Source organism: Mustela nivalis, assembly GCF_964662115.1.
Source record: "Mustela nivalis genome assembly, chromosome: 7".
Lineage (NCBI taxonomy): Eukaryota > Metazoa > Chordata > Mammalia > Carnivora > Mustelidae > Mustela > Mustela nivalis.
The window spans coordinates 14,679,179-14,693,457 of NC_139026.1; the positions used below are offsets into that span (position 1 = coordinate 14,679,179).

Below are 14,279 nucleotides of genomic sequence, written 5' to 3' on the forward strand. Positions count from 1 at the left end.
GGTCTAACACAGAACTTGGCACACAGGAATTACTGAAAAAATATTTGTGGACTACAGAGATCTCTACTACTATGCCAAGCACATTCAAGTCTGGGAGGAAAGAGTAAAATGAAGATTTCAAATGGTAGAATGAACTTTCATGTTCATATAAATTTATTTTGCACAATAAACTGGCTCCGTGTGTGATATTATTTCTAAACCAGTAATGTTTTTTATGTTCCCTTCCAAAAGCATATAATAAGATAATCAAGAAGGCTCCATTTTAGAGAAAATAGATGATTTTTAAAAAAGCATTGGTCTTTGTTTTTGCCCCTAATCACGCTATTATAGAAGAATAGAATATATAACATATGCTATATAATAACCATATTCTTATAATCTACTGTAATTTTCTACTTAAATATAGAAAAGGTAAAGAAAAATTATATTCAGATAGCCACCACTTAGTAAATTTCCTTTGTCATTTTTCTTTGTATAGTTATTACTTTTACATGATTATGATCATACTGTATGAATACTTTTGTATCCATTTTTTTCCAGTAAACATTACACTGAGATTCTGCTGTATAATTAAGAGAATATCAGATTCAGAGTCAAACAATATGTACAAGTCATAGGAATTCTGGCCTCCACTCAATCTCCAAGTTCCCTCCATTTATTTAAGAGGTGTTTACTATATCTAGGTGCCTATTTTCTGTTGCAGGCGGGGCTGAAATATATAAAGAAAACTAAGCCAGAGTTCTTGTTCTTCAAGAGTTCTCTACTAGCAATTACTCTCTGCCTTATAAAAAATGGGCTTATCTATGTGAGTTTAGATGCTATGATATAAATGCTCAAAATTTGGCTATTTTTAACTTTACTCTCTTGAGGAAAATTGCTATGTACATAAAGATTTATCTCAGACAACTGAGGTTTTCCACATTTGATACGGCTGTATTCTCTTACCTGACAGGTGAAAGAGCTGCAATTCTTTTACTCTTTTACGACATGTATTTTTAAACATTTATTACTATTAGTACTCTTTATTGGTCTTGAGATCAGTTGTGTTTTAGAAGCCAATATAAGAGATTTCCTCACGATGTAAATGTTCAGATTATTCATCATACTCCCCCCGCCACCATCCTACCTATTTGCATGATGTATTTGTTTATGTGCAGGTAAACAATCACAGCCTAGAGGTAGAGGATGTAAGGCAAATGCTTCAATAAGCACAGGTGCTTTTATCCAACCATACAACGATCCACATGCGCCTGGAACTATTTGCATTATATGCAAAATTTAACAGTTGTATCTGACTTTGCTTCTCCCCAAAAACTTAAGCCCTCCTTGTTGGTATTTCCTTTGCTATTTTCCAATTAAGTCTAGTTGCCTAAATGGTGTCTCAAGGAATGAAACAAGAGATAAAACAAGGTAGTGAGTCATAACTTCAAAACCTCTGAAATATACCTCAAGTGGTAATGAGTGGCAGCTATGGAGCACTGAGCAGTGGCGGGGCTGCACTTATCAGTCCGAAAATCCATTCTCTATTTGAGGACCTGCCACTTACTAGTCATGTGAGTGTTAGCAAATTGTCATTAACGGGAGCCTCAGTTTTCTTATCCATAAAATAGGGTTGGCAGTAGTCTCACCATACTTACATCCTTACTGCATTACTGTTGCAATACAAATCTTTGTAAAAAATGTAGACACTACCTAAGGGTTGGGTCTTTTATTATATATTATATAAATATATTAGCTATATATATTAGGTATAAGGATCATTAATTTATAACCATTTCCTTAAAAGCTCAGTATAATCAAGTTTTATTTTTTGAAAGGCTCTGTCTATTCATTTACATTTACTTCTAAGTCGTCATTAAAGTTCTTAGAAGAAAGGGATTGTGTTTTTCAGAAAGATAACACCTGTAGTTTATTGAAAGGGGTGCTGCTGTTACCAAGGAGCTATTGGAAGAAGGCTCCAGAAACATGTTTAGGAAAGAGGAAAAGAGAACTGGGGCAGCAAAATAAATTGTACAGTAACTTGAGTTACTACTTGAGTTCCTCTTATTTTCAGATTGGGTTTAATGTGGAGTCATGCCTATACTATTCTACATCTCTATAGAGAGAACCTAAAAAGCTGTTAGGATATAGATCCTTTAGAGCATTCCAATAGTTTTAGGGCCTCGGGCATGAAAGAGTCACTAATGATTTTAACCCTTGGAGACTAACATGATTTTGTTTGCCTATGTTTTTCCATTAATAGGATAGCTAGCTAGGTCCCTAAGGGCATATGTTTATATCTGACCTCCTAGGAAGCAGGAATCTACCTACCATCACTGATACAGAAGTTACTATCTCCAAAGATCTGGCAGGCAGTAAAAGACAAGACTTCGATGTGTTACATTTTGCTACTATCCTACAGAAAATACACATGCTTTACTAACAACTGAGTAGGGAATTATTCTGCCTCAACTGAAACCTACATGGAGTGGGGGGAATCTCTGTCTTAATGTACTTATTTGACCAGTAAAAGCACTATCAGATTCTAGTATCAGATTCTCAAGGCACCTTGAATCAAGAGATATAGTATAGATTCTCTCAAAGTAAAAGTAGCAACTGCCTCCCTAGCCTGAATACCTATCATGAATGTGTCAAAAATTATTTTTAAACACCTTGCCCCTTCTTTTTTTCACTTAACTCTGTCCCCTTAGCATATACCTGTCTCTCTCCTCCTCCTTCCCTTCTCTCTTTACTACGTCATAGTATTCCACTATGCAGATGTACCCTAGTTTCTTCAAATACCCCCTAGACATTTGTTTGTTTCTAATCTTTTGCTATTATGTATAATTTTCAATAACTAACTATATTTATTTGGGTTGAACCTATTCACAGAATAGATTTCTAAAAGTGACGTTGCTTGGTCAAAGGGCAAAATGCATCTGTAATTTTGGAAGACGGTGCCAGTTTCTATTCCACAGGGATTGTGCCATTTTGTACTCCCACCAAATGTGTAAGTACTTATTTCCTGAAGACTATTTATAAAAATACACGTGCCTGGATTCCACCCCCCAAATTCTGACTCAGTAGATAAGGGGTCAGGCCTGAGTAGACCTTTTTAAAAAAAATTTTATTTCTTTTTTATTTTTTATTAACATGTAATTTATTATTAGCTCCAGAGGTACAGGTCTGTGAATCACCAGGTTTACACACTTCACAGCACTCACCATAGCACATGCCTTCCCCAACCACCCTCTCCCTAACCCCCTCCCTCCAGCAACCCTCAGTTTGTTTTGCGTGATTAAGAGTCTCTTATGGTATGTCTCCCTCCTGATCCCATCTTGTTTCATTTATTCCTTTCCTACCCCCCAAACCCCCCACGTTGCCTCTCAACTTCCTCGTATCAGGGAGATCATATGATAATTGTCTTTCTCTGGGCAGGCCTATCTTGAAAAGGCTCTCCAACCAGCATATCCCTAGCTGAGAATCTGTTCCACAAGGTACTCTAGTCTTGTTTACATTGCTCAAATCCAAAAGAAAACTTAAATCTTAAATCTTCACCCTTCAGAATCTATACCCCATGTCACTAATTCAATAAATATTTTTTGAGTACCTATTATGTGCTGTTCATTCTAGATGTTGAAGATATAAATATTAGTATCTATCATTGGAGTGTGCAGAGTTTATCAATGAGAGACATTAATATATAATTGAAAGATAATGTGGGGCACCTGGGTGGGTCAGTGGGTTAAGCCTCTGCCTTGGGCTCAGGTCATGACCTCAGGGTCTTGGGATGGAGCCCTGCATGGGGCTCTCTGCTCAGCAGGGAGCCTGCTTTCCCTCCCTCTCTGCCTGCCTCTCTGCCTACTTGTGATCTCTCTCTCTCTCTCTGTCAAATGAATAAATAAAGTCTTAAAAAAAAGAGAGAGAAACTATGTGCAATCATAATGTTAGAGATTTATATAGAATTTTATGGGAACACTGAAGAGGGCTACTTCATCATGACAGAATGTCAGAGGAAGCTTCCTGAAGGTGTTCCTGGAGCTGAGCAGGTGAAAAGAGGAAGTGGTATACAAGAAGGAGAGGGCATTCTAGGTAGAAAACAACTTATGCAAAGTTAGGAAAAAAGAGACAGAGGGATGTGGATGCGTATATAGCTGGAAATACTTCATATGACTAAGGCATAAAATATAATATAGTACTGGACAGATATCAGATGACTGGACATGTATAATATCATGTTAAGATGCCTGACCTTATTCTATAGGCAAAGAAAGTCACTTATGGGTTTTAAAATTGGGAGTGACAAGATCATACTGTTGTTTTAGAATTAGGGACAGTGGACTGAAAAGACACATAACTGGAAAAAGCAAGAACAGTCAGGAAACTGGTACAGTAACTCAGGTGAAGGCTTGAATTAGGTCAGGGATTAAGAAGATAATGAACTGAAGGAGTCTTAAGAGGTAGAATGAGCAAAATATAGACATACATGGGGGTGGAGGTAAATAAAGGGATGATTTCAACATATTATCAAACCATTCCCAGCAGACCCTGGATTTAAGCTATTTTTTCAGCAGCAGTGATAGGTTTTCACTGGTTCAGTCATATTCTCTCACTTGGTCTTGATATTTATATGGCCAGGGATAAATGTAGGGGCCCAGCAAATGCTCAGGGGAATCTGGTGAGCTCCTCCTTTAGCATCATGCTCTAATCAGCTAAGTAAAGCAACCACAGGCAACCCCAACAGGTAAACATAACATTACATGGTCTTATCTCTTATGCACCCTTTCTTTATTTTTATTTTTATTTTTTTATTGATTTTAGAGAGAGGGAGACAGGGAGAGAGAAACTTAAGTAGGCACTATGTGCCCAATGTGGAAATCGACACAGGGCTTGATCTCATGACCCTGAGATCATGCCCTGAGCCAAAATCAAGAGTCACACACTTAACTGACTGAGCCACCCAGGCACCCCTCTGATCCACCCTTTCTTATAACTCCTCCGCTGGTGAGGCTCTCGATTCCATTTTCCTCTATTCCTGTGAAGTCAGTGACCAAGACAATTGCTGACAATATAAATAACTGCCAGTCCAGGAAACAATGTGTGGTTGAGGGGCAGCACCACGAACAGCTGCTTTCCCAAAACCTAATCCAAAGCCAAGTTTCCCAATATTAGCAATGCATTTTTGGGCAGCCTACATTTCTGCCACCAAATAAAGTCAATTTCTGGAGGTGAGGAGACATGGGAAGAGTCCCCTCTAAACTCTTCCCATTTCCCTGATTTATGCAAGTATAATGGTCCTGTGAGGATGAAACAGAGAAAGTTGGGTGTAATCCATACCACCCCTGGTACTGTCGTCTTCTCAGAGTTCCTAAAAACAAACCTAAGGGAAACCAAAAACTAAATAATCACCAGATGAATACAAGTCCATGAATGAAATACACACACACACACATATACATACAAACACACACACACAAACACCAAAGCTTACCTTTCTTTTATCTTCATCTGTTGATTCAAATTTGAAAGTAGCCCTATGCTGAGGGGGAAAAAAAGGGAAACAATGTCATTTTAAATATACAGATTTTTAATTTTGGTTATATTTAAAAACATGTCTTAGAAATGTTGCCTTCCCACATTGTATTTCAACAATCATATTAAAGGAAGAAAGATTAGCATGTAATTACAAAGCAGTATGAAAGCCTACAGCAGAAAAACAGACAAGAAGAACAGAGTACCAAGCCACTAACTTTGCCTGAGGAAATCTGGAATACTTTGCACAGAATATAGAGCATTTGAACTGGATCGTAGGGGATGAATAGGAGTTTGCTGTAAGGACAGAAACAAAGGCTCAGATGTGTGAAATGCTATGATATATTTGTGAAATAAACAGGTCTGTCGGAATGAAATACAGGACACATGTGAGGGGATGGGAAAGTGGAGAAAGAGAATGGAAAAATAAAATGGACAGAAATTTGGAAGGGTCTTCAGTGTTGCTAAGACCCAATGTTGCTTTCTTTTTCATACACACTTAGAAATGATCAGAGAATTGTAGACAGGAAAGAGATTTAAGAGACTGGTATTTCAGAAAAGTAATTCTCTAAGAATTAAGGTTTAAATTATTGCTCCACCACTAACTAGTGGAGCAGATAATAAAATCTTTATTAGTGGATTTCTCTTGTGAAAAGAGGGAATACCTAGTTCACAGAGCTGCTGTGAGGGTTAAAATAGCTAAGGCATATAACATACATCTCAGTGCCTGCTGCTGAGTAAACACTCAGTAAATATTAGGATTATAATGATGATGATGCCAATGATATTGACAAAAAAAATAACTGGAAGAGAACAGAGCACCAGGACTCTTTAAATTTCCGATCCAAATGATTGGCAACACTGTTTTCCTTTCTGTAGCTGAAACAGAGGATGGAGTAAGTTACTTGCCCATTGTCAACAGAAACAGTGATATTACCCAAAATAGAGCACAAAGCTTCTCATTCCCTTTCTCAGGTTTTATTCAGGAGAATCAAGTGCTCTTATGAATCTTAAGTTTTCCTTTAAAAAAATATCCACTGAACATCTCTGCCTTTCTTTTGTATTTTTCTCATTGGCCACAATGACATTTATTGGCAACTCATCAGGAGTTAAGTACACAGAGTACCAAAGACATCTTGATTACAGGTGGTTCTATGTTGTCAATTTTACAGAAGAAGCAATTTTTGAAATTAAATGAGATGGAAAATGTTGACAGAGAAGCAGTTCTGAAGAAATGGTCAGGGGGAAGACTTAGAGGTAAGAGACAAGGCTGTTCAAAGAAACTGGAAAGAGGCTGCCTCACATATGGTTTGTGAAACAATTAAAATGGATGATGTCAGGTGGTAAGATGGGCTTGAATTTAAAAATTTATACCTGATCTAGCAGATAGGTGACAGGCAACTAAAGGAAGATTCTGAGGGAGGTATAAACAATAGAGCATTCTGGAAGAATATTTTGGGCAGCTGCTTACAGGCCAGATCAAAGGAGACCAAGACTGAGGACATAAAGCCTTCTAAGAAATAGGCATCAATAATCCAGGTGTGCTATTGCTGGCAGCAGTATAAACTGAAATAAACTCTAAAAGTGAAAGTAATTTGGCATCATATACTAGAAAATATAAAAATATTCACATCCTTTGACCCAGAACTTCTACTCCTAGGAAGTTTATCCTAATGAAGTCATCCAGAAGGAGAGAAAAATTATATACATAATATTTGTTGCAGAGTTATCTAATATTATGGAAGAAGGAGACAGTCTGAATATCCAACAACAGGAGACTGAGGAAATAAACTGCTGTGCATCCACTGATAAAATTTTACATTGCAATTACAACAAAAGATGGCTAAAAATATCTTAACAACAATGGAAGATTACTTATAATGGCATCAAGTGGAAAAATAGTAAAACACCAAGCTAGATGTCTATGGTGACAGTACATGTTTAAGTACATGGATGCATTCGAACAAAGGCTTGAGTGTTAAAATGCAAAAATAAAAGCAACTGTATAGCGGTGGTAGGATTTCTGGTGAGGTCTGACAAGTTCCATTGTTGGTATATTATTTTCATAATTAAAAGGGAAATTTAAAAAATGAAAGAAAAATGAATGAATGAACAAGGAAAGAAAGAAAGAAGAGAGAAAGGAAGAACAAGTTGTAACTCCGAAGTCTGTAACTCAGGAATTTATAGGCAAGGTTTAATAAAAACTAACTTTAGATAAAGAAGCAGCAGACATCAGGCTAAAGTTTTAAACTAAAGCATAATAAAAGTCCAATACATATGATAATAAATTGCACTCAGAGACCAAGAAAGCTGATTTTTTCCATTATATGTGAAATATTAAATTCATAAATTATCTGGGATAAATGAACCTGGTTGCCAATATAATGGTTCTCCTCAACTTTTTCTGGCATTTGTGTTAAAGGAACAGAGAAAGAAATCATCTTTTGGAAAAACCCTCATTAAGTTATAAAAATATCTTTCAGACAATTTCTACATAGAATTCATCTTTTAAGGTGATAATTTAGAATAGTACCAAGGACTAAATTTTCTGTTGCTTTTAAATGCAAGGCTGATCCGGTCATAAAACCAGAACATTAACAAAGAAAGAGAGAAAAGCTTTCAAAAGCCCTAACTAGCATGAGGGCTTAATTTAATTAGAAAATATACTCGCATATGAGGCAATACAAATTGAATTTTGAATGTGCCAATCTATTCAGAAGCTCAGCCCTCTATGATTATTTGGATCCAAAGATGTTGGCTTCTCTAGGGCTGGTTTCTTTTATACAACTTAGATTGTACCTAATCTGTTTAGTACTTCTAGCCCTTATTCTATACCTTTTTAAAGGCTGAAAGGGAAGGGAAGGGGAACTAGCATTTCTGGCTATAAATACCTTTATAGAACTGCTAGCCAAGAGCCAGCCACCTCACCTTCTTTATATGCTTAATTTCCAGATGAACAGGAGCAACAAGTCAAATATAAACTAAAGAGTAAAACCATTGTTCAATTTAGAGACCAAGTAAACTAGGAACAGCTCCGTGATAGACCAGATTTTTAAGAGGACTCCTCCCTGTAGGTTTTATATCCCATGAGTAGGCTCTAAAAAGCTCAGGTTTAGGAGTTAGACGGCACTGGGTTTGAGTACAGTCCTGTTGTTTACTAAAAGTGTGACCTTGGTCAAGTTATCCAACTTTACTACCTGTCAGAGTTTCCTTATCTTTTATGTATGGCACCTTGCACATTGCAGGTGTTCAATAAGTGGCCACTATTGTTATTATAGCATGGCCTATGATGTGGCATCTAGCCAAATACTGACCTACTAGAGAACTAGGAGTCATTTCATATTTTAGAAGATATACTCAAACAGTACTGATACAAGGGAATTAGCCTACTGGGCGTGTGTGTGTGTGTGTGTGTTGTGCTGTATTTCACGAATAGAGATTATTCCTAGAACTAACCGCCAGTAACTGAGATTGTATAATTCTCAGTTACTGAGAATTATAAGTCTGGAAACAAGAACAAGGTATAACAAAAAACAACTCACTAAACATGCTCCTCTGCAAAAAATCTGTGGAACAAGCTCAAAGAGTCAGAACTTAACCTCAAACTGGAAAGCAAAAAGTCCTCTGACATGGTCTAGGATATTTACATACCCTATTCAAATGTGTAGCCTGTATTTCTAGAACTGGCTCAATATTAGGTCCCTATCCATCAGGTTCTTCTAGCACATAAATGAAGACCTTGCTGTGATCAGTATCATTTTCTTTTCTTATGAGGAGTACTCTTGGAGACCTACCTACTTCCCCAAATCTTATATAACTTTTATCTTTAATTTAGTCATAAATTTGTCATATTTCCAAAATGGAATCCTGTTGGAAATTGCTATGGGATAATCATAAATCCAGGTAGTCTCTACGGCTACCAAGCCATCTCTCTATCATCATAGTTGATGACTCTAGGCTCAGTCTCTTCACTTATTAACTAAAGGGGACAGATCCAATTACCTTTGAGATTCCTTCCAGTCTAAATATCCTCTGATTCAGGGAGCTAAGATAATACTGTATATCTCAGGGCCGTTGATCACTGTTCTGATAATCCTAACAACACCATAAAGGTGGTAATCTCTCTACTATATCTGTTGGTTTTTTAAAAAAGATTTTATTTATTTTGACAGAAAGAGAGAGAGCACATGAGTGGGGGGCTTGCGGGGAGAAGAGGCAGAGGCAGAGGGAGAAGCAAACTCCCCACTGAACAAGGAGCCTGATGTGGGACTTGATCACAGGAGTCTGGGATCATGACCTGAGCTGAAGGCAGATGCTTAACTGACTGAGCCACCCAGGCCCCCCTCTAGTAAATCTGTTATCAGAACAAGACTTGAAGGAGGAGGAGGCTGGACAGCCTACACTAGACCAATCCATATGTCAAATAATTAATAGCTCACTCTATAACTGGAGTGGAGGTGATTAGGACCCAACGGTAACCAAAGGAAGTACTGTATTGGTCCTGAAAACATTTTTCTCTTCTGTGCTCAAAAACACAGAATAGACAGGGTAAAGGCAACATGACCTTGCACAAAGAGTCCTGATATGGAATCCAAAGAATATGGATATGGAATCTGCCACTTCTAGCTATACGCCCTTGAGCCCATAGGTAGTCACTTGTCTTTCCTATTCCCTGTGAAAGAGAATACTTCTATCTTTCTCATAAGTAATAATGTAAGAATTATACGTGATGACGTGTGAAAATGCTTGGGATAGATAATACATAGAACATAGCAAGCACTCAGTGAAGGTTAACAGGTGAATTGAGACAAATGAAAAAGAGTAACCATTCTCTCTATTTGTTTTTTAATACTTTCCTATGCTAGGTCAACTTGCATTATGCCCTTGAGAAACAGACAAATTTCATTTTTTTCTGGGATAGATGGATCTTCCCTCTTCCCCAGAATAACAAGGGTCAGGGAATGAAGGAAGAAGGCTTGAAAATTAGAGTCTCAGTAATAAAGTAGAAATTAGATGCTGTTACCTGGAGCCAGATAGGTAACTATGCTCTAAACAAGGTACAAGGTATTTTGCTACCCATTAGAAAATATAAGTGTCAAGGAAAAAGAAAGGCTAGAGTATACTCCCCTAATTTTTTGTTAAATCAGGCTACATCAACTCAGTGCTGCAGGTTTAACTCCTGCCTTCCTCACTGCCAGGTACTGTTTTAAGTGCTTTAGACATAAAACTCACTTAATCCTGACAACAAACCTATGCTGTAGGTACTATTATTGTCCCTGTTTGACAGGTGAGGAAACTGAGCCACAACAAAGTTATGTAACTTGTCCTAGGCCACATAGATGGTGAGTTAAAAATCAGAGTCCAGGCAGTCTGGCTCCAGAGCCTGTGCTATGCCCACAGAACGTCCTCAGTACCTTGATCACTAGAACTATAACTCACTGAGTAAGCGCCTCCTAGGTGCACTGTGTTCAGTGTACAGCATTAAACTTCAGTTAATTTAAGCCACATGATAACTTAGGTAATAGTATCCCTATTTTACAGATTAGTAAGCCAAGACTCAAGCTTAAAATAACATCCATAGCCATGAAGCCAATAAAAGGCAGATTTGAACCAAGATTTATCTGACTCTAAATTCTACCTTCTTTCCACTATCTGGCAGGAAGAGCCCATTAAACATGCTCTCTGCAAAAATCTGTGGAATGAACTCAAAGAGTTGGAACTCAACATCAAACTGGAAAGCAAAAGTCCTCTTACATGGTCCAGGCTATTTACATACCCTACTCAAATGTGTACACTGTGTTTCTAGAACTGTCCCAAGTTCTAGCTTTATTAGAGAAACAAGGTAGCATAAAGAACCTCATCCCCCAAATAACCTGTCACTTTCCCCATACATCGTTTATTTCCATTCTTGGTTAGACTCTTCAATGTCCCTAAACATTTCTCAAATCTATTTTCCAGATGAGGAAAATGAAGCACACAATATTCAGCTACTTTTTAAGGGTTTTAGACTCCATATCCCATACAGCTGGGTAGTTTAATTTCACCTCCCCATTTTTATCGCCAGACCACCACAGTCATACTTCCCCTTCCTATTCATCTGCCTCCAAGGTCTCCCTTGCCTTGATGGGCAAAGCCCCATTGTCAATATGAACCTTCGCTATTTTCTTTGTATGCTAGCCCTACTATAATCAGCATTAAACATGAGAGCTCTTTTCTGAAGGAGCTGACTGATGGGGCTTGTGTCAAATCAGAGCATTCTCAGGCATGGCTCAAAGAGTACTTCAGGAATACCGCCTTAAATAATATACACCGGGCACTATAACTTTAAAAACATTCCCAATGTGAAAGGAGAGCTGGAGATGTCCAGAAGCTAAGCTCTGACAGCACCTGGCCAGGAGTAGTTAGTGGAAACCAACCTGGAGGGAGATCAAGGAGAGGAAGAGATAAACTCAAGGAATCAAATCTGGAGTTCTGGTCAGCTTAGACATGAAGGGAAGGAGAAATACTGAAGAAAGTGGTAAGATCCAGTTGGGGGGTTTTCCCTCCTCCCTTCCCTAAAGAAGAAAGTTCCTATTTATTGCTGGATATCTGGCATATAGTAATTGCAAAATAAATACTCATTGATTCAACACTCTTTCTTTTGAAAATCAGTTGGTAGCTGCCTCAATTTCTTTTTGGAAAGGAGTTACAAATCGGGTTAAATGAATTTAATCTCCACAATATGTACACCTATGCCTTAAATGAATTTCTCCTAAATTAGGCAGATACGCAATAGTAAAGCGTATCAGAGAGTGGAAGAGCAAGATACAAACAGAATTTAATCAAGCCACACATCCTCCCAGAGAAAGCAACATAGTAGTGTAGAAAGAGCTGTCAGACAACCTATATTCAAATCCCAGCCCCATCTCTCAGTGACTGTGTGGACTTAGGGCAACCTTATCCTAAATGTCATTTGGGAAATGGGGAATACCACCACCTTCCTCACAGGGTTTTTGGGAAGATGAAATGGAAATGAAGGTGTCTTATCTTTGGATCTTCTCCACCCAGGGCAGAAACAGCACAATGGCAGCTCAGTCATACAAAGTACAATAAAGTGCAGTGGTGGGCACACAGCAAACACAGATGGGGAAACTACGAGTGGGAGCAAGTGAAAGGAAGAAGATGCGGTATCTAAGGTGAGACTTGGTGTTGGCTGTTTTCACACTAGTGAAGAGTCAGTCAATTCCTATAAAGTAGTCTCCTAAATGAAGAATAAAGGTGTGATGTGCTACCTTTTGTAGTGCGCATGTAAAATTCCTGGAAGGAGAAGTAATGGAGAGCTAACGGTTCTTGGAGGAAACATTCAGAGAAGTGACTGGGATTTATAACAAGATACCTTTTTACTGCACAGTTGTTAAGTGGAAAGAACAATTAATGGTTTGAAGACCTAGGTTGGAATCCCAACTCACAAGGATGACCTTGGGCAAGTTACTTAACAGAAACAATCTCAATTGCAAAACGAAGATAAAACCTCACAGGACTGCTGTTGAGATTAAATGAGATGATGGATGGGAAAGCTGTTAATCCGATACATGTAATAGGTATTATTCGGAGTCAGAACCTACCCCCAATTTACAACATAGTACGTCCATGACCTTGGCATGATTTCAGTTCTTAACGCCTCGGTTTTCTCATCTATAAAATGGGAAGGATGCTACCATCTACCCTATAAACACCCTGAGAATCAAGTTTGCCCATACAGGAGACATCAAGCCTTGAAAGTGTGCGGTGCTGTAGGCATACAAAGAATTGCCATCGTGGCTGATAGGTTTTATGCCTATCAAGGGCCGTGTTTAAGCACGGAAACACGGATTTTCATGCTATACAGGTGAGGAAGCCTCGCGTGCATTTAGGCATCCCAGAGCGGGGCACAGGGCACAGACGCACATCTACGGATTCCGGGGGTGTGACTTGCACGCTTGGGAGGAGGACCACAGGACAGCCTGCTGGGCCGGAATCAGAGGAGTGGGCGCCAGAGTGGGGGCAGGGGGATGCAGGATGCACGGACCGGGAAGGCTGGGGGCACAAACACGCATGCCCAAGCCGGAAACGTTTTCGGGGGAGAGTAACGCGCATCCCCGGAATGAAGGGGGTTGGGAGGGATGCGAGGTGCAAGCCCCGAGGGCGGCCCGGGGGTGCTCTACCGCACGCCCGGGTCCAGGGCTCTTTACCTTATCGCTGTAATCCCTCAGGACCCGCTCGATAGCCCCCGCCTCGCCGGCCCGGACGATGTAAAGGGCGCGCTCCTCATCCATGGCCGCAGGTGCGGGGGAGCCGCGGCCGCTCTGCGCGCCCAAGCCGCTGCCTCCAGGTAAACGCCTCGCGCCCCCGCTCGCTCGCTCGTTCCCAGCTTCCTTCCTTCCCTCCTTCCCTCCCTCCCTCCCTCCTGCCTCCAACCCGCCAGCCTCCGCCCGGGCTGGGCCGACGTCACCGCCCCTCAACTTTCACCCCGCGACGTCACGGTCCCCCAGCAACCGGCGCCTCGCGGCCGCCCCCGTCAAGGCCCAGGACTCGATAGAGGCCTGACGAGCGGCCTGAGGCGGGGTCAGTCCCGAGGCCTGGCTTACTCTCCAGCCTCTCCCTCCCTCGGAGAAAAGTCCAGCCTTTTAAGTGGGCGCTTGCAGACAGAACTGTTTTTCTCTCCTGACCCTCCTCTATGAATCATTCTCCTCAGCTGACGAGAGCGACCCGGCTCTTCTCCTCCCCTCTAAGAGCCAGCACCTAAATGG

General features: G+C 39.9%; 1 protein-coding gene across 7 annotated transcripts in view; it reads right to left on the reverse strand.

Annotated features, from left to right (window-relative positions):
- Positions 1–14,279, reverse strand: part of RIC8B (RIC8 guanine nucleotide exchange factor B) — a 95,624-nt gene extending 81,345 nt beyond the window's left edge. For 4 of the 7 annotated variants that reach the window (XR_014314184.1, XR_014314185.1, XM_082740571.1 and 1 more), the window contains exons 1-2: positions 13,722–14,276; positions 5,471–5,518 (exon numbers count right to left, since the gene is read on the reverse strand). Coding sequence is in view for 3 of the 7 variants with exons in the window: in XM_082740571.1 (XP_082596697.1) it covers positions 5,471–5,518; positions 13,722–13,805 (132 nt within the window). In the remaining 4 variants the exon portion in view is untranslated. Of the gene's footprint in view, positions 1–5,470; positions 5,519–13,721 lie in introns of all 7 variants that reach the window. The other 3 variants (XR_014314182.1, XR_014314183.1, XM_082740573.1) reach the window with 3 other exon arrangements.